Source organism: Cyrtonyx montezumae, unplaced genomic scaffold (assembly GCF_038088225.1).
Source record: "Cyrtonyx montezumae isolate F1298 unplaced genomic scaffold, pur_monq_1.0 scaffold_17, whole genome shotgun sequence".
Taxonomy (NCBI): Eukaryota; Metazoa; Chordata; class Aves; order Galliformes; family Odontophoridae; genus Cyrtonyx; species Cyrtonyx montezumae.
The window spans coordinates 2,015,450-2,035,449 of record NW_027071903.1 but is presented as its reverse complement, the minus strand read 5'-3'; the positions used below and the strand labels follow the sequence as shown (position 1 = coordinate 2,035,449).

At 40.6% G+C, this 20,000-nt stretch overlaps 1 protein-coding gene across 1 annotated transcript in view; it reads left to right on the top strand.

Moving 5' to 3' along the window:
- The window catches only part of CDYL2 (chromodomain Y like 2), a 52,092-nt gene that overhangs the window by 19,943 nt on the left and 12,149 nt on the right, over positions 1-20,000 (top strand). The window contains exons 2-3 of the mRNA XM_065733125.1: positions 8,380-8,974; positions 16,207-16,424. Of these exons, the coding sequence (XP_065589197.1) occupies positions 8,380-8,974; positions 16,207-16,424 (813 nt within the window). The remainder of the gene's footprint in view (positions 1-8,379; positions 8,975-16,206; positions 16,425-20,000) is intronic.

Sequence of the window (20,000 nt, the reverse complement as noted above, 5' to 3'; positions counted from 1 at the left end):
ACTTGGACAGCACTCTTCATTGTCCTCTCCCTCCTGGCTCAGTCACAAATACCATCCTTGCTCATATTCAGGCCTGTAGGTTGGGAATTCTTTTGTGCTTGCTGCTGTGGCAAATACGTATTGAATATCCCTGTATTACACTAGCTAGAGAACACATGCTGCCACTTTGCACAGCTCACCCCAAAAGAACCTGCTTTTACTTTGGAGTTACTACCTACTCTTCATTGTCCATTCAACATGTCTTCCAACAAACAGCTTTCCTTTTTCCCAATATATCATTGCAGTACGGGGCAAGTTCCTTGGAAATACCTGCTAAGCTGTTATTTTGTCCTCTTTCAAGACCACCACAGACTTCAGTTCTGCAGTGCAGCTTTAGAAAGGAGCAGGTTTTGTATAACAGCTACCTGGACTGCCCAGTGTTACCTCCTAAGCCCCCTGCCCCACCATACTCTGCACTCTCTCCTTGTCCCTCATCTTCTGCATCATCAAAGCTTTGCAATTTGAACAACTCTCAGAAGTCACACTGCATGGAGTTGGTGAGGCCTGAGCACCTGAAGCCCCTACTAGAATGGAAATCATGTCCTCAGCACCTATGGAAACCCCTACGAGACCAGCAGCTCCTCCAGAACTGAGCACCACTTTGGGCTCATGTCTACCACTCTTCTGTAAAAGGGATAAGAAAATATTTTTCTACCTACCACACAAGAACATGTGGTTTCTTTTATGACAGCCTTACCAGCAGTATTTATAAAGCAATGAGTCACTGAGTGATAGTACAGCAGAGCAGTTCAAATATTTATTTATACGGTACTATAGCTGAACCTTTGTATTTTTTTGTGTGTGGAATCTTCACTTCTGGCTGAGGTTTGGGATGCATGTAAACATGCTGAACTGAAGACCAGGCCTTGAGATGAATTTGAATGGAGGCCATATGGTACAGAAAAAGACTGAGCAAATGGTACAAGAGAACGTGAAAATAAGCTGGGACTGAACAAGGTAACAGGAGAACAAACTGCAAATGAACCTAAGAGAAAACAGCACTAACTTATCAAACCGATTCAGGTGCAGCTTTTACATAAATGGACAATTCTTGAATTTCTTACTTTTAGCATCTGCTCACACGTTTCCATATCTGTTTAAAAACCCACGTATTTTAATGCATTGCAGCCAGTTCTCCTGAAGGAACAGTTCTGTGTTCACATAACACTGCTTAGAGTGCGTTCGAGTCCTGTACCCAGAAACTGCTTTCAGACAAAAATAAAAACTCTCATGGTTTAAGTCCCAAGGAGTCCTGCTTTGATTTTATTGCATTTAAATAAACCGGGAATAGTTGTGCTGACACCCTGTAAATAAGCATAGGCAGAATCAGGCCCCACTAGGCTGTGCTTGTGCTGAATTCTTCTTTTCAGTCGGGCACACCCTTCCCGCACACAAACTCCCGGGTGTGAGAAAATTGGTGAATCCCATTGAGTTCAGCAGAGAAACAGCTGATGACATAAGCATAGCTGAGAGCCATACACGTGCACAAAACAGCCAGCTCTTTGTGGACCTAGCAAAATATTTTGTCTTGTGCACTTAGATTTCTCATTCATCTTTTAGTCATATGTGCTTGCTGCAGATCGATGTTCTTACAGGAATGGTCCTGCTTAAAGTAAAATTCATCCACATCTCAGTTAGAGTACACTAACTCTATTTTAACATCTCAATAATAGTAAATAGGAACAACATTACTTTTCCCTTTGTTGGTCTACACCCCAAGAAAAAAACTGGTATTTCTGCATTTAAAGTGTGTGCTGTAACATACAAAGCAAATTTAGCACTATAGTAGAAGTCACCAGCTGCACTTTACCACAGAAATGAAAGCATTCCTTATCAAATTGAAATGTTCTAAATAGGACTCTAACAGGTTCCTTTTGAAAGCAACTGCACTATCACATTTGCAGAGGGCATTAGATCGTAACTGACTTTAATTTTGAACACAGAGGACATTTGCTATGCCATACTTCTTGCTTTCCTTTCCGTAAGAAACATGAACCCTGAAAACAAATCAGGAACCGATTTATTGTAGAAAAGAAAGCAGTGATTTGATAAATGCAGTGCATCATTATGCTTTAAAATAAAGAGAAAATGCAATGGTCTTCGAATTTCCACATGTTGCATGTGTTGATTAACATTTGTAAGTGAAAGGGATTTAAACCATTTACCGAGGAGCAGACCTAACGGGCACTTTGCATCAACAATTATTTTGATGGCACGGATGCACAGTTGGGCTCCAAAGGAATAGTACTGCTCCTCTGATACATAAAGAGCATTGTCAAGATTACCACAGCCTACTGCTGAAGAGCATCTCTATGTTTTAGGATCCTCTTGTACCTTAGAAAACTGATTTGATTTTCAAATGGAATCTTTCAGTATATTTTACAAAATGATTACACTTAAGAAGTACCAGCTGTTTGCTACACAGCCTATCAACAACAAGCCCAGGGCAGAAATATGTTCTGCATTGTTAACGTATCCAACATGAGAAGGTTTATGTGATGTAATTGTCTACAAAGACGGGGACTACACATGTTGACCAGGGAGGCCCTCCCGGGTCCCCACATCAGTTTTTAATTTTCTAGTCCTTTCCCAAGGGGTAGTATTGGTCCATACCAAAATCTCCATTCTTGTGTGTATTACCATTCCTATCTGCTCAAAAACCCACCATGATTCTGGCACTTCCACAACAGGTACTGTTTGCACATGTACCTAAGTATCCTAATAAAGACAGTGATTTAGGTGGTAGCCTTAAAGGTACAGTGGGAGATGAGAATGGCTTTTACAGACTGGGTATGTGGACTATAAATTCTAAACAGGAGAAGGCTGCAAGGAATGAAACAAGAAGACAAGGGCATGACAAGGGGTTTTGCTAGAAGAGTTAGGAAGAGTTAACAATGACATGAAATGGGAAAACACAGACCTTGTTTGGAGCTGAGATATGGCACCAGGGCAGTTTCCAAAAGAAACAATGTAGAACTGACGGGAAATGAATAACCAAGAGACCAGAATTTCTGTTTCAGTGAGACTGAATTTCAGAGAAATGCAGGACTTTGAAGAAAAAATGGTGTAAAGTCACAAGGATATGGGTTTGCATGGAAGCTGTGGTTGGTTGTTCCTCTGCATGCTGTCAGCCAGGGCTTTATGGGATCTAAACTGGTACTAAAGATGAGCTTCTACTCTTGCACAAAGCCATGTTGCTTACATAAGCACACAGGTAGGCATATGCTTCCAATTCTTTATAATATTCGAATGGATATTTAAAGTCTTAGGAAAGTGAAAACAGCACTTTTAGTAGTAATTTCTAATTGCTGTAAAACACACCTTGCAGTGCAATTCTGCTCTTCTCCACAAGCCTGAAACATCAAATCCCACAGCAGGAAGATCTCAGATCTCGGAGCAGGAAGATCCAAGATGCAGAGCTGCAGGCAGGAGCTGCAGGTTCTTTGAGCAGCCGTGTACTTGGTCCATCTTAAGTCTGCATGTGTCTGTGTTGCAGGATGTGTGGTTTCCAACCATGTTTAACCTGAGGCTCATGGGCTTTTTTCAGTGAAAACATTAATTCCACCGTTATTTTCCTGACTGACCCTTTCAGGAGATACGTTCCCATATTATTCAGACATCTGGAACAAATGCTCTGATTAGCAAGTTTTGAGAAAATAAATAAAACTACAAGAGAAACACATGTCACATACACAAGCAAGCAAGAGATTCAGAACTAATGGATAGATTATTTTTTGAAGAGGAGATAAGAAAAAGGAAGTAGGGTGATGAATATTTAGAAAACAAACATGTTGAATCCGATGGCATTTATTTCTCTCAGAAGTCTTACTGCCTTTCTTGGCAACTTCTTCAAATACCCATCTACATGCCTTCCAACAGCCTGAGGCACAACATGGGACAAAGACCTCCGAAGAAAAAAAAACAACATATAAAACAGTATGAGTGCTGTAATTTAGAGTAATGAAAAGCAGTTTTTCTAGTGTGTCTTGAAACCAGTCTGCTGCTCTGTACTGTGCACTAAAAGAGACCATCTGAGCACCACCGATTGCAGTTTGAACTGGTCATATAGATATGCACAAAGGAGTGACATGCAATTGTTTTGGAAATGACTAAGAAGATGTGGTCTTCTAAACCTTCCTGGAAGTTGCTGATCTCCTGGAAGGTATTTTCTGTGAGCTTAAAGACTCTTCATGGATGCTCTGTAGAGCTCCTGTGAACTGTGAGATGATTATAGTGTGCTCTGATTTTACACTTCTATCTACAGAAATACTTCAGGAGGAATTACCTTTTTAACTTGGCCTACATTTTCCTTTAAGTTGACAATAACGCTGTGCGGTTCAGTGGCTGAGTTTGACCCTGAGCCTTTTGTGAAGGAGGAGACTGTATATTACACTCAGCATGCACAAGCTCTTGATCACTAGATTATATCATAAAGTTCATGAAATTCCTCATATTTGCACTGTAATCAATTGAGAGATTTTTAATTTCACATTAAGTTTAGAATGCCCATTTTTTAAACAAAAGGAGTTCATTCACGAGTTTGTCTTCGTTTCTCCCATTGTGCATGCTGCTATGTTTACTTGGAAGCTAAAGAGTATGTTGCAAGTGCACTTACACAGACTCTATGGTCTTGTTCTATTTGTTCTCTTTAAACATACTCTTATAGTAACATATCAGCACCCCAATATTCAGTCTCCAGAATTAGTAGAGACAGAGATGGAGATTCCAGGCAAGTAATGGTAGATGTGAGTTCTAGCACTCTCTTAACTTTGATGCCCTTCCATTACACTTTGTCTGCACTCAATTCAGTTTTATTAGATGTAACTACTTGGTTTTCCAACCCAAATATATTGAATTTAGAGATTTGGCCAACTGTAACTACCAAGGTCACTTTTAGGAAGACTTTATTGAGTTCTCATTAAAGATAGAACTGAGGGGAAAATGGAAAATCAGACAGTGAAGCCATGGGTGTTTTCTGCATATTCCCAAGACTGAGCATCGTTTGTTCTAGGAAGGGAATGAAATTATTTCTATTAATCACTAGCTGTCACAGAATTATTTCTCATTAAGAAAACTCATATGAACTTGTGTAACCTGAAGCCATTGCAGAAAAGTTATTAGTTTATATATAATCTGTTAAAATAAATACACATCTTTAATTTTTTCAGTTATGTTTATTATTACTGTTGACCATGACTGTAAGGAAAATGGGGCAGACTGCACCAGGTGTGGGTAACAAACTGATATTTATGCTTACACTGAAGCACTTCACTGCATGCAGCGAAAGAACACAGTGGCACTCTTACAGTGATAAAAATTGATGGAGAACTTAAAGCCCTGAGAAAAAAAAAGAGACCATGGTGAGAGGTCAGGTACGCTTGATGCCACCCTCAAGTGCATCTATTAACAAGCACTAAGACCATGGTGAGGACAAGACAAATACCTGCTCAGACTGAGTGTGCACCATTAGTCAAGCCAGTGTTTATGGTGGCTGGACAAAACCAAATTCTGGACCAGAGTGTTTTTGCTGGGGAGAACCGAACTCCTTACAGATGTGTGGTTGATCAGAAACAAAACATTCTGTATGTATTTCACTTGGCACCTCTTTAACCTTTTGATTTTAGTTTTGATGAGTTAAGTTTGAAGTGAAAGCCTCATACCTCTGTTCTGATGAAGTCAGAAAAGTCTTTCCCAAATATATTTGCTTACTGGATAATTCTTCTGAAACCATTTATTAAATTTGACCCAATTTCATAAATACCTCTCCCCTCATGATGTGTTGTATTGAACTGGTTAATCACATTCTCCATTGCCAGTATTTTGTTTCCAGAAACAAAGACTACTCATGTTTTTCCTCCTTTCATCCTCTTAATTTAAATTCATAATGCCTCATCACCAAAATAGTTCAGTGCTTTCCAAAGGAAAAAGCATTTTCCAAGGAAGCTCCCCCCTTCCCTTTCCCTCGTTGTACTAGTGCAACTATGTGAAAATGAGTAAAGAGTGTGAATAACTTAACCATATGTCCACGAGGGAAGAGAGGTGAGCTTCAAGAGCTGTTTTTATATGCATTTCTGAAAATGGCAAGTTATCTGTGCAACCTTCCTGAGGTTCTTCCTTTGTTGAGCAAGTGGGGGAATGCAGAGTCCGGAGTTGCTCTGAGTTAGGATTAACCTGATGCAGTTTGTTCCCAAGTGCAAGCTCCCCAATAAAAGTGGAGGGGAGTTCCTGCATTGCGCAGCTCTTGCAGATCGAGGAGTGCTAAGCCGAATTCTCTGCAGCAGCAATAGCTGTGGTCTACTGAGTTTTGCAGCAATTTAATTTTTTCCCCAGGATATATTTATGTACATGTGTGTGTTTTGCTCCTTGTTATACTGAGCTGCAGTAATTAAAGTAACAAATCCACAGACGACCACTGGCCACCGAGGAGCTCCGCAGTTTGATGCAGGGTCTCACCAGTTAGACAGGAGGACAAGAAGTATTTTAAAGGCAGGGCATTTGGACAGCTGCTCACTATAAAGCCAACAAGATCCTAAGTCTATCACTTTGACAACTGAAAGTCCCAGAACGAGAACAGAAAAGTGCCAGTTCATTTCTTTCTGAGTACTCTTCTTCTTTTCAAACAAATCATCTCAGACTTGCCTTCGGTTAATTGTTTTGCCACACTGAGCAATCCTGAAGGGGTCCGTGCTAAATTCAGAGCAAAGATGACTCCTTGCTTTGCTTCTGAAGAGGCTCTGTGCAGATACTTGACAAAGCAGAGCACAGGGATGAGCTGTTCAGGTGCTGCAGCTGAGTGCCCTGGAGATGGAGGAAAGCTGTCCGCTCTGACTCAAGCATAGATATGTTAGTGCTGCTCCCATGAAAATGAACTGAGATAGAAGTGTAATGTTTAGTTGCTGATTACATTTAGGCTCCTTTGGGGAACCCACCGTGATTTCTATGAATGTACAGTTCCAGCCAGTGAACAGACAGGATTATTCTGTTGGTTTGCTACAACAGGGGAGCTAAGTGAACAATTACATACACCACTGTGATTGCCCTTCTTCAAGGTTAAATTCTCCATACAGATTCCACTGTTGTTCTTTATATGAGATGATTTTTTCTTTGACAGGTGATGAAAAATATTGCAGTAGCTATCCATGTGCTTATTTTTTCTAAGTTAACAACAGTGCTTCTATTTAACAATAATGACTTTTTAACACTGGTGGCATCCTTATCCCCCATAAGCCACATTTTCAAAAAGTAAAAAAAATCTCATCAGACAACAAAACCTGGGAGAGACTACAAAAGGTTTTCTAATCATACCCCAATTTTGTTACGTTTCCCCTCTTCTCTGAAGTAAATGAATCTCTTCCAGTTTCTTTCACAAGTCAGCACAGATCACTAACCGTGCTTGGGTTTCCATATGCACTCTCCCTCTACTTGAGATGTTGCCAGAGCTGAGACAGCAGAAAGATTCCTTCAGCTGTATGGTCCCTTTTCCACAATGTGACACCATTAATGTGTGCTCAGATGGCAGACCAGTGTAGTCCCATATCCCTTTTGTGCAGGAATGTAAAAGCAGGTAATTTTGTCTAATCAGCTCTCTGCTCAGGATGGTTTCAAGAGATGAACAAGGCTCTGATAGGTACATAATCCATGTGTGGATTCGGGAGATTGATCAGGAAGTAACAGTATGGTAGAAGAAGCCTTGGCTAGCTCTTTCAAATAAGAGGTAGCCAAAAAAGTAGACTCATACTATAAACCAATTTTCAAAGAAATCATGCCTTCATCACTGATTTTCAGGCTCTCCCTTGTTTTTGTTTTTTTCACTTTGGCTATTGCGGGTTCCCAGATCAGACACGATAGGGCATTTTACATCTTTTCTTAACATGTCTAGAAGGGAGAATGGCTTTGCTGTCAAAATACCGCTGGGGCTATGCGTTCCTCTCATGTATTGCCAGGTCTGCTTATAAGAATTCCTCGTCAAACAGAGACATGTAACTCCAATTCCTAAATGCTATGTCAAGTGGTTTATACACACACCAATTAGACTCTCATCAACAGTCAGCATGCTCTATATAGGATCCAGTGGGAATATAGTGTTGGACTGCATCCTATGAAATTAAGATAAGTTTTAATCAGTAAAATAGGCTGCTGCATTTTGGCCAGCTTGGGTAGGCTTTCAGTGTCAGAGTCATTTCAGATTTTAGGCATTGTATTGCAGGGCCTGAATCTCATGAATACTAAAGCTGCTTCACAATGTCAAGGAGGCCTTCGTAACCGCAAATGGAGAATGCATTTCTCACAACCAAAGTGTTTTTCTGTCTAATATGATACTTCTTTGTTTTTTTCTTTCAGGTGGAGAGGATTGTAGACAAAAGAAAGAACAAGAAGGGCAAATGGGAATATCTCATCAGATGGAAAGGTTATGGAAGCAATGAAGATACTTGGGAACCTGAACATCATCTCCTACATTGTGAGGAATTTATTGACGAGTTCAATGGACTACATGTTACCAGAGAAAAACGTTCAAGACATGGGAAACAGACCAGTACTACAAAATTTTTACGGGAAAGCCGAGGGTCATCTCTTGAGAAAATATCTCATAGACCTTCTGAATCTGGGAAGGCAAAAGGGTCAGCACACAAAAGGAAGAGAATTAATCCTTCTCTTCAAAAACAGAAACGAGGATATGCAGCAAAGCCAGCATCTGCTAATGACAGGGCTGCTAAAACTGTAACTTACCGAACTACTCCCAGCGGTTTACAGATCATGCCACTGAAAAAGCCACAGAATGGTCTGCAGAATGGAGATGGCAGTCACGAAAAGGATTCCAGACATTTTGGGAATGGCTCACAACAGCAAAACGTGGATATAAATGATCATGAAGGAGAACAAAATTTGCCCAGCGTGTTGGAAGTTAATAATGAATCACCTGTTGTGAACGGAATTGGTAAGTGATTTCCACGACTACAGTCCTTTGTTTTGGGGGGGGGTTAATTGCAGAAACTGCAAAATCCACTCCTGGAATAATGATTGTCATGCTACACCAGAGATATGGTGAGAAGAGCATAAGTTTCACATTCTTTACCAATTCCTCGTGGCATTTTTCTCAGCTGGCTTCTCTCCTCCTCATTTCCACGGAGTGAGGCAAAGCAGTGTGTGGTTTATTGCATGGCACTGCAGTGTAAAGTTCTTGTGGGGACATGATGACGAGGCATGTAGTAGCAATGATAGCTGAGGTATGCATAACACTGGAACTATGTTTGTCTATATTATCAAGTGCCAAGTCACTTATCAGTTGTATGTGCACAGAACCAACGGTCTACAAAGATCAGAATCATTTCAGAACATAATTAATACCACTGTCACTAACATATCCTGATAAGTGTGTCTGAGTTACATTCAAGTTCTTCAGGATTAATGCTCTTCAGTACTGAAGAATACTTAGCTTTTCCAGACCCTCATCTTTGGCACTGACTAGAAATATCAGAACTTGCATTACATTCTTTAGTGGAAGATACAGACTATAGGAAAAGTTTATTTCTAATCCCCGTAGTTACAGCCTGGCTTAATCCTCAAGTAATAAACTACTAGCGAATGTCAATCTGTGTTCTTTGTGAAGTACTGCAGTTCAATGAGGCTGTATAGCTTCTCATTATCTAGGTATGTCCTATCTTCAGCCTATCAAACTCACAGCATCAATGATGCTCTGTAGCCCAAACTTCTACACGACATCTTGTTAGATCAACTTTTTGACTGTTTGGTTGTATTTCTTTATTTTGTTGCTTTTATGGGCTTATTTTTTGACCTTTGCTTTTGGTGTGTGGTTTTTTGAATACCTTTTAAAAACAGCAGGAGCTGTTCCAAATGATTTCCTACTGCTTACTGATAGAGTGGCAAAACAATCTTTTGAGTATTACTTTTTTCTACTCTTACACACTGCATAAAGGTTTTCATTGAGTGATACACAGTTGCTCTTAGTTATTTTTCCTTTCCAGTTGCAGTTAATTTAGAGCACAGCTATATGTATGATTCCTTTCATTATGAATTTAATCTGCTTTACTGCTGCCAATTCACCTTTTTGTTATGACTCACTGAAGCTCTTCAAAATCTTTCATAGTATTTACTCCACTTATTTGGTATTCTCTTCAAAATTTCCTCTCATACTTCTCAGTTCATTAATACGTACATTAAATAAATTAATCCTTCTGCAGGTCCTTGGGGCAGCCACTACTAATCATTTGACATGATGAAAAGTAACCATTTGTTCCAATTATTTATTTTTATTAGCCACTTTCCATAGCCCATGATAGCGCTCATTTCCTTAACAGCTTCTTGTGAATCGCCCTGCCAAAAACTTTTCAAAAGTCAACATAAATTATGTCACCCAGCTTCCCATTTTTCACTCTAGCAGCAACCTAGAAAACACTTCTTGCTTTGGGAAGCAGAGCTGCCTTGCCCAGTCTTACTAGTTACATCTTAGAAGTGCTGGGGTCTTGCAGTGCAGACATCAGCTATCTCCTGAAATATACACTGGCATATACAGTCAGCTATAAATGCATAAGTAGGCCAGATGATGCCAGCAATGCTTCAGATTGTCACTTCAGTTTGAGCTCACGTGAGCCTGCTTAAAAAGTTTTGTGCTTCTCTAAAAAGACTTAGTATCTAACCACAGATGTTTTACGTTATTATGAGGAAGTTCTGTTACAAAATGCATCTTTACAATGCACTGATCCCCATATGTAGATTTCTTGTTCTTGACAAAGGACTGAAGAACTCTAAGGTCAGACGAGCTGTTGGCTGTCCCCATGGAAAGTAGGAGTGGTGTGCCCCCATGTTTGGCCGTGCTGATGTACGCAGCTCTTGCATTGCTGTCCTCCCTGGAAGGCAGGAGATCTGTGACTCCCAACCCTGTCCTCTAAACCATACCCAGAAGGAACACCACAGTCGGAAATCCCTCCAGCCTTGCTCTGTGATCCCCAGCACATGCCTAGTGGGGAAAATTAAAAAGAGGAGAGATGAGACTACCAAAGGCAGAGCAAGCAGCAACTAGTGAAAAAGGCTCTAAAGAAAAATATCAGCCTATTTTCTTAATGCTGCCCTACAAGCTTGAGAAGTCATGTTTTCTGATACGGGATTTTGCATCATTTGAAATCTCAAGTCACAGAATCTGGCAGTACTCTTCAGCACTCACCACTATTTACTGACCTCCCCCAGTACTCACACTCCCAGCAGATGCTGGTATGACTGCCACATGCCCAGTGAGTATCACTGCCTCATTTTAAGCAGGGCAGGCGCCACACTAAAACTAGACTGAAGTTTTACAAATTACAAATGAAGAAAGTCAGAGAAAAAAAAAGCCCATTTGTTGAATAACAGAAGTTTTCTTCCAGACATCTTGGGTTTCAAAACTTTCACCAGATCCGAGCCAAGGTCCCCACGCTCTGTCCCCCGAGACCTGCAGTTCTGTGGCCGTCTGCTTGGCGGGGCTCCCACCTCGAGCTCGGAGGCAGCCAGCTGTGCCAGAGGTTTCGGGCTGTCTGCCACAGTCTGAAGTGAAAAGCCCAGCGTGTCCCACCAGCGCTCGCGGGGCTCGCGGTGCTATGTGCAGTGCGGAGCCGGAGCCGGGAGGGCCTGGGTTTGGCTCCTGGAATCTGCAGCTCCTGGGCAGCCCCGGGCAGCATCCTACCAAGCAGACATCTGTGTCTGTTTTCAGCTTGCCTATGTGAAGCCCAAATGAACGTCAGCCTCCTCTCACGGCTAAGTGTATGAACGCACTGAAAATGTATTGAGAAATTTTTAGTTGTTCTAGAAATTAAGTTTTTGGTATGTATATCCATCCACGTGGGTATGTGTAATTGTTTGCTGCTCAGCCATAGATAAAACTGTCACAAACAAGCATTTTACCCCAGAGAGACGAGCACATGTGTACAGATGTATGCACAGAATTCTGTATACAGCACCGCAGAGAGCAGGCACTCTCACACGTTGGAGTTGAGAGAGACCTTTTATATCAAAACCTCTCTCCTAACATCCAGACTTCCCTCCATAAGGAGAGCAGTGTCATCTTTATTGGCAGTTACTTAAGGCTCTGCAAATTGGAAAATGCTGAAACCTCCTGCAGGAGAACATCCACTGATGCTCCCAGGAGCTCACAAAAGCATTCTTTCTGATGACATTTGTTGTCTTCTGCTATCACACTGCTGTTTCTCTCCATACATTGTAATTGCGAGTGATTGTTTTGTCAGGTTTCTTGACAGCATCAAGAAACATCCCCTTTTAATTTTCTCTTTCCCTTTCTACATTGCTCTATTTCTGTACCATCTGCTGAAGAATTTTTGCTTGTCATGTATCACTAACCACTGTTTTTCTCCATTACAAATTTTTTGTAGTCTCATGGTGCCCCTCATTTAAATATTCTCTATGAACTTAGTTATTGCTCCCTCTTGTTTTTTTTAGCTTGTTCAGTTTTATTTATTCTGGAGAAGTACTGGCAGTAAGAGACAGCCAAATATGCTTGCTTTCTCAGTTTGGATAAAAACTCTTTGCTTTTAGATATCTTACAGATGCTCCCTTAGCTGGAGAAGTCTGACATTATTAGTAAATTATCACCAGAACAGTTTTTAAGTATGTACAGTATTAACTGTTACCCACAAGAAAGACAGGAAAGGGACAGAGAAGCTGTTGGGCTGACTGAGTAATACCAAGCTCTTCTACCAGTGAGCATAAAGGGACTTGTAACATTTCACCTACAAAAAAATGAAGCATACAGCTCCTTTTCATTTAACATAAATGCTGCTAATAATAGGAGCAGTACAGCCCATGGCATCATTATTCCCATCCCTTCTCTGGCACCAGTTTTAGTACTCTTGGGTCTACAAGGTGAACCAGCTCTCTCCTTTTGTACTCTTTGCCTACTTTATCTTCTCAGATTATACATTTCGAATCTGTCTTCTGCAGTCCCTAGTACAACAGAGGCCCACACTCAGTCCAGAGCCTTCAGGCTCCTTCTAGTACCAACAGCAACAACAGTAATATCACTACATTTTCTCTCCTTTGATGGCAGTGGAACGCTAGGCAAGGCACGGGGACAGGCGACTGAAGTGGTGAAGTGGATTACAGGACTAAAAGAGTTTTCAGTGTGGGGAGTGGCAGGCTGAGATGGGATGTGATCAAAGTTTACAAAATCATCAAGGCGTCCAGTAAAATAAATGCAGAACTGTCATTTCCTAAATCCCTCAACAGCAGAACTAGGGGCCACTTACTGAAACTGGAGGATCAACAGATAAAAGCACAGATGAAAGAGAATTCTTCTCTCTGCAGTGGTTACTAAACTTCTCAAACTCAGACCACAGGAGGCTGTGGAGACAGACAGCATCAACAGGCTCAAAAAGGGATTAGAGAAATCCATGAAAAGGTCCACGAGCAAATACCGGAGGAAACAGGAAGGATGAATCTTGGCATATTCCTGTATGACATGTAGGGATGATACCAGGGGAAAGGACTGCAGAAAATGGCCAAGCCTGGGATGTCTCCTTAAATAGCATCCGTTATTGCCATTCTTGGAAATGGCACCAGTGGTCTGGGAATATCTTACTTTCCCTTAAAAGATATTGAAATTTCCTCTAAATAAGTGTTTAGATACCTTCCCAAGTCACACCAGCGGTTAGAAACAGGGAAATAATTAAACTCCCACTAAAGGAAGGATTATTTTCTGCTTTCTGTTTGTACTTAGACTGAGCATCATACAGTCCCTCCTAAGCTGGTAAACCACATTTAGAAGTATCTGAAGCTTCCTTAGTTAATTTGTGATACCTTTAATTAATTTCACATGCATGACGGATTACTCGGTGACGGCCTCTTTTTTCCTTTGTCACTGTCATTTTTCATCTTGGCATGTGAAGGTACTCTTTACTTTTGTGTGCATTCAGCAGGTGCTAACTATTAAACCTCTCACAGAGACAGTTGGATGCCTTGGAGCAAGCCTTCAGAAGCTCCATCACATCCATGCAACAGACCTTCTAAGTGGGCCTGATTTCACTTGATTTTTGTCTGATTTTGCTGATCATTTTGTGCAGTTTATCAGATTAAGCAAGATTACAGGGATGCACTGTATCCACTGAGACATTTACTTGCTGTATGTTGTTCTATTAATCATCCATCCTTGAAAATGACACTTCTCCATTTATGTTTCTCTCATATTTAATTTAGATCTTATGTTACCCTGGTTACATTTTTGTCAGCTGGCATTCAGACAGTTAAAATGCTATGATAAAATGTATAATTTCTCACATCATATATTTAATTTACAAACGGAATACATTACTCAAGCAAAGAAGAACATAAAAATATGAAAGAAAATATTCTTTGAGGTTTTTGGTTGAGCTGGGTCATCTGTGTGAATTAATCTTGTACCATTCATTAGCATCTGTACTTGAAATAGGTGTGGCTTAACCTTCAACACAAGGTAGACTATCACTACAGTTATTCTGACACATCGTCCATTTTGTGTTCACTCGTGCCTCTGACTTCTTTAACTTCTTTACCATTTAAATCCCCTATTTAAAATAATTGGGCAATATTTTGGATGGGATCTCTTCACATAGGTATGAAGAGATTCGTGAAGTCAGAAGTAGCAGACTTTTTAACAAAGGTGCATTTCTACATGTAGATGAATGTGTGCACACGTGCATGCTCAGTATGTGAAGAGGCCAAATGATGTAGCAGTTGAATACTAATAGCACTCTATGTATTTTTAGCATAAATATAATCACAGTGTATATAACTGCAGTGTATATATGGGCATTTCACATACTATGAGTGATGCCACAGTCCACTGCAAATGTCCAGTCACCTGGGCAATCACCAAGTTGAAACAAAGCCAATATCAAATGAAGGTAACTGGTTTTGCTTTAGAGAGTAATCTGATATTAATTTACTGTTCAATTCTACCCCAGCAGAGCATTTTTAATTGGAGAGTGGCAATTTAAGTTGTAAATTTAAACTCCTGTCATCTCACCTTTAAAAATCCTCAGCTGTTTCATCCCAGAATCTGGAATGGGTCAGCATTGGCAAGAGGCGAGCAGGGAGCCAGCAAAGGTGTTGGCACTCAGTTCTCTCACAGACTTTCCTAAGTGGGAAGTACTGAGGGTTTATGTCTACATACTCAAACAAACAAACAAAAATATTAAGAAACTAGCTCGATGAACAGAGTGGCTTTAATCCAGGTTCCTTAACAACCTGTCCCTGCTTTCCTTTTAATAGCAATAGTGTGAAACATCTGTAATTAGAAAAGGAATCTTGCATAAACATCTTGTAAGGATATTCTTAGCATTCCAATATATTGCTTATAACAACAGAACTGTAAAGATGAGCGAGATAATACTATATAGGTCACACAAAGTGTAAGACAGAATAAACTGCTTTGACAGAATAAACTGCTATTGCTCTCATTTGTGTTGAAGGAGGAGCTTTTTCTTTCTTTTCATGGTTCCATTTTTTCCCTGATGCTGGATACCTTCCCAGCATTAGCATTAATCCTTTCAGTGTACAAAGTCCAGTATAAACATCATATCTGTTAGCTGAAAGTCAGCTTACTGCCATTGTGAAATGTAATAAGAAGCCTGAGATCACAGCAGTGATGGCTAACTGCAACTTCTAATGCTAACCAAATGGGTGGGGAAAAGAATGCCAGGTGAGGTACAACTTGTGTCAAAATTACCATTTCACAGTGACTTTTTGGCCACCAAGAAAGGAAGAAAATGTAACTTTGAAAGATGGGATATGGACAAAACTTGTCGAGTTTTCTCCAAGGCTGAATTAGAATTTTGTACAAAATTCAGTGATCATCCCAAAGTGATAGGAAGGGCCGTGATATAACTGCTTTCATCTTCAAAGCAGAACTGAATGCCATATAGAGCACCAGTCCTACATGCTATAATTCACTTGAGCTAGAGCTTCTCTGGTCAAAAAAAAAAAAAAGAAAGGAAGAGAAGTTGGAATGTAAAGCTCTATGGAATAAGAATGGCTCGAGCCCACATTTGACGAGACAAGGCGTACTTCTGATTTACCATATTTGTCACATAGAGGCCAGGGTAAAATGCCACGTTATGTTTAAGCTAATGAAAAGTATGAGTTTGAAGGTACAGGCGTAATTATGTTTTGATTATTTCCATCTGAAAGGTTCTTCTCTGGCCAATGGAAGCTTGAATCTACACAGCACTGTGAAAAGGAAACTAGATGGGGAGAAAGATTATGTCTTCGATAAGAGACTCAGATACAGCGTGCGTCAAAATGAAAGTAACTGCCGGTTCAGGGACATTGTGGTGCGGAAAGAAGATGGTTTCACACATATTTTGCTGTCGAGTCAGACTTCAGATAACAATGCACTGACCCCAGAGGTAAGCATATAGCCATAAAAGCCAAAGAAAGCCATCCTAATGTGTGGGTTATCTTGGAATCACTGCACCTGAACTATATTTTAAGTACTTTTATCCTAATTGATTATCTTAGAAAAGAAAGTATGGAGTTCAGGTATATCTAACTTTTCCATGCTTGGGATTTCTATTAAAAAGAATGCAGTGGAAATTATTTTTGAATTAACATGCCTGAAACTGAAAAGTAGAGCCAAAGAAAGGAGAGACAGTCTGCATTTCCAGCATGGAGTCATATGAAGCAGTTGTTCCCATGCTGAAGTTATTCATATATGCCATCTTAGTGCAATCTAGTCTCTATCATTTTAATTTAAATAGTGCTCCAGTTGATGCATATGGAGGTATTTGAGGCTATATCCTGAGACAGCAATTGTAAAAATATACCTTGATTCCCTAATTTCTTATTTTCTAAATCATTTTATGAATCTCTATTTATGAAATCTTTGCAAATTAAGGGCTCTATTCCCAACTGAATTGCATAAAAATGTTCAGTATATAAACGGTACTAATTAATTCCCTAGTTTTACAACATGACACACTTAGGGTCAGACATGTACTTGTAGCTTGTACTACTCAAGTACATACAAAAGTCACAGGAAGGGCTGAGGAGCTATTCCCCTCATTCCTCATGATCCCTGCTCAGTGGGCAGTGATGTCTTGGTATGCACTTTTTGTATCAGAACAAAAAGAGTGTAAAGAAATGCCTGCACCAGGACGCATGTCTTGGAGAGCAGTCAACATACTCGATCTCTGTTCCATGCAGGCAGTAATGGCCTGATGGAAAAGAGTTGCCATACATCCAAGGAGAAGCCACAGGACCTCCCTCCCACCACCAGTTTGGCTGTCCAAGCATTCTGCAGAGCTCCTCTGCAGAACTCCTCCCTGAGCTGCCCTTTTCTGACCACCAGACACCCCAGTGCAGCATCTTCACATTAAGGCTATCAGTGTGAACACCATTTGAAGCAAACACAGACTTAGGAACTGTTAGGAATTATTTTCTTCAGTAAGAAACAGTAAATTTTAAATGCATTTACTTACAGTGAGCTTCAGATAAAACCACTGGCAGGCACAATGGGCCCTGTATTTGACTCCACCTTCCCAAACAGACACAAACACATGGGCATTAATACATAGAATTATACTAAATAGTTTAAACTGTTGGTACGTACATTTATCACTCCTAGTTTTTGAACTATTCGATGTTTAAAAAGCCTATCTGTAATTAACCCAAAACACTAAACATCTGCTTTTAATACTAGTTCCTTAAAACACACTAGATGATTGCATCAAATCCATCATTCCATCCCTTTATTAATTGCCACTAATTAACACTGCAGGTAATTTAAGCTAAGAGCCCTAGGGCCTGAGAAAAGGCACGAAATCAAGGTCTTGCTCTGCTCAGGCTGAACAGACATAACTTCACATTGCTGGCTGTGCTGTTCCACATCAGCAGTGTTCAGATGCACTAACCAGTGAATGAACTCAAGCTCTTCAGGTCTGCCAAACCAATCTGTTTCATCTTTTGACAGCATGCAGTATGCCAGCAGCCTACCTCTGTATGAGGATAAATGATTAGCACGTAATAGCCGTCTTCTTGCGTCACCACATTTGACTATTTCTAGAATCTTCATGGAAGTTCATTTGGAAAAGAGAAAATACATTTCAGAAAGCCACATTACTGACCAGAAGCTGGATGGTCAGGAATTAATCAAGCTAATGAGCTCTCCACATTTAGATTGTCTGTTTAAAACCCATCCAGGCTGAGAGCAACTGGAAGTTGTTCCCCTCTGACGGCCGCTTGCTGGCAAACAGTCTCAGACTGCTCCTTTGGCCTCTCTCCAGAGAGCAGCCCATGAGCACTCACACCATGAAATCCAGCACCTCCGACACTGGCAATTGAAGCAAAAAATCAAGGCACTGATGGGAGGGATCTGTTGAGTGCCCTGTCCTACAGACTGCAGCCCACAGCCACAGTTAAGACAAACTGACAGTAGTTCAAGGAAGCTGACAACGATTTCAGTTTTGATACCTTTTGTGAACCCTGAATAATAAAAAAAGGCACAAACACGAAACCCCCACAAGATGTAAGGAAGTGTTTCATTTTGCCAAGAGAAACAATTGAAGTTTGATCAGACATTCAGTGCATTATGTTTCCAAATCCAAAATGGTTAATTAACTGAGAGCAGGTTTCCTTGGTGTGGTTAACACCATGGGCTGGCAGTTCTCAGCCATCCATGGCTGGAAAAAAAAGGTGTGCTCTGCCCACAGTCATTGTAAAATTAACCTCATACAAAATTACTCTCACTCTCAAACACCCCTGCTCCCCATTGTGTTTTATTTTAATCTTCCGATGAAATCTAGTAGTTCTGCTCATTCCCTGGCCTCTAGCACTTATGCCAATTTAATTAAAATAACAAATTTAGGATTGTGGCACAGTGTTCTGCATGTCAAAGCTGACTCAAAATCAGACCTTCTCCTACATGATGAATTTATGGCTTGCACTTATGGCACTTATTCACACGACAGAATCAAACACAGCTTAGAAAAGGCTGCCTGCATGCTCATTGCACGTTTTGGACACCACAGCACAATTGTGGGCTGCGTGCAGGTGACTGCAGCACAAAACGTGCCGATGCTCTTCCAGCAGTATTTGCAGTGACTGAAGTTGGCTCAGTGCCACTGCAGGAACTGAGCTCTATCTACCAAATGTTCAGGGACTACAGAAATCCTTCCTTACATTTTACACTAACACTTTGAGGCCGGTGTCACGAAATGGCATAGCTTCTTTTCTCTTGCAGTGGCTTGCTACTTTTAACATTCATTTCTAGAAGAGATACACAACACATTCCATCATTACCGTTTTCAGAGGTCTTTTGCTGCTTCAGAAGTGCATTCTCCATTGATGCTGTAACACAGTGCATTGTGAGGATCCAAGTTCTGTTTCAGACTTAACATTAAACGGATCCACCCGCTATTTTTTTACCTTATACTTTTAATTTGGAGTTAACACTCCACAGCGAAACATATCCTAGCAGCAATTCCAAGCCTGATGTAAGTACTGCAAGCACACTTCACACAGAACAGTCAGGTTTCAAGTTTCCAGCCATCACATTTAAAGGGCTGAAAGTTCTACCAGGTGCATTTTGGAGCGCTGGCTTGCCTTCACTTCTCCTTATATACAACCTAAGGAAAAAAAGGAAAAATGTGGCTGTTCTCTGCATTTTTGTCCTCTCCTACACAGAGAGATGATTTCATTGGCCGGTCCTTACGCCCCACGCTGGCCTTGCAGGTTCATAGCCCTTTGTCAAACAGAACAGACTCGGATCTGTTTGCATAAAGAGCCTGTAAGTAACAAAAGGCGTCTATGTGTAAAAAGGCACAAAGGTGGTGGCTCCAGGACAACTGAATGGCTTTCAAATTTTGCTTTACTACAATATTTACAAAATATTTACCTTGAAAGAAATCAGTAGTAAATCCCAAGAGATTCAGAGAAGTTAACCTCTTAAGCTTGCATTCCTATCTGTACGAACAAGAGACTTCTGT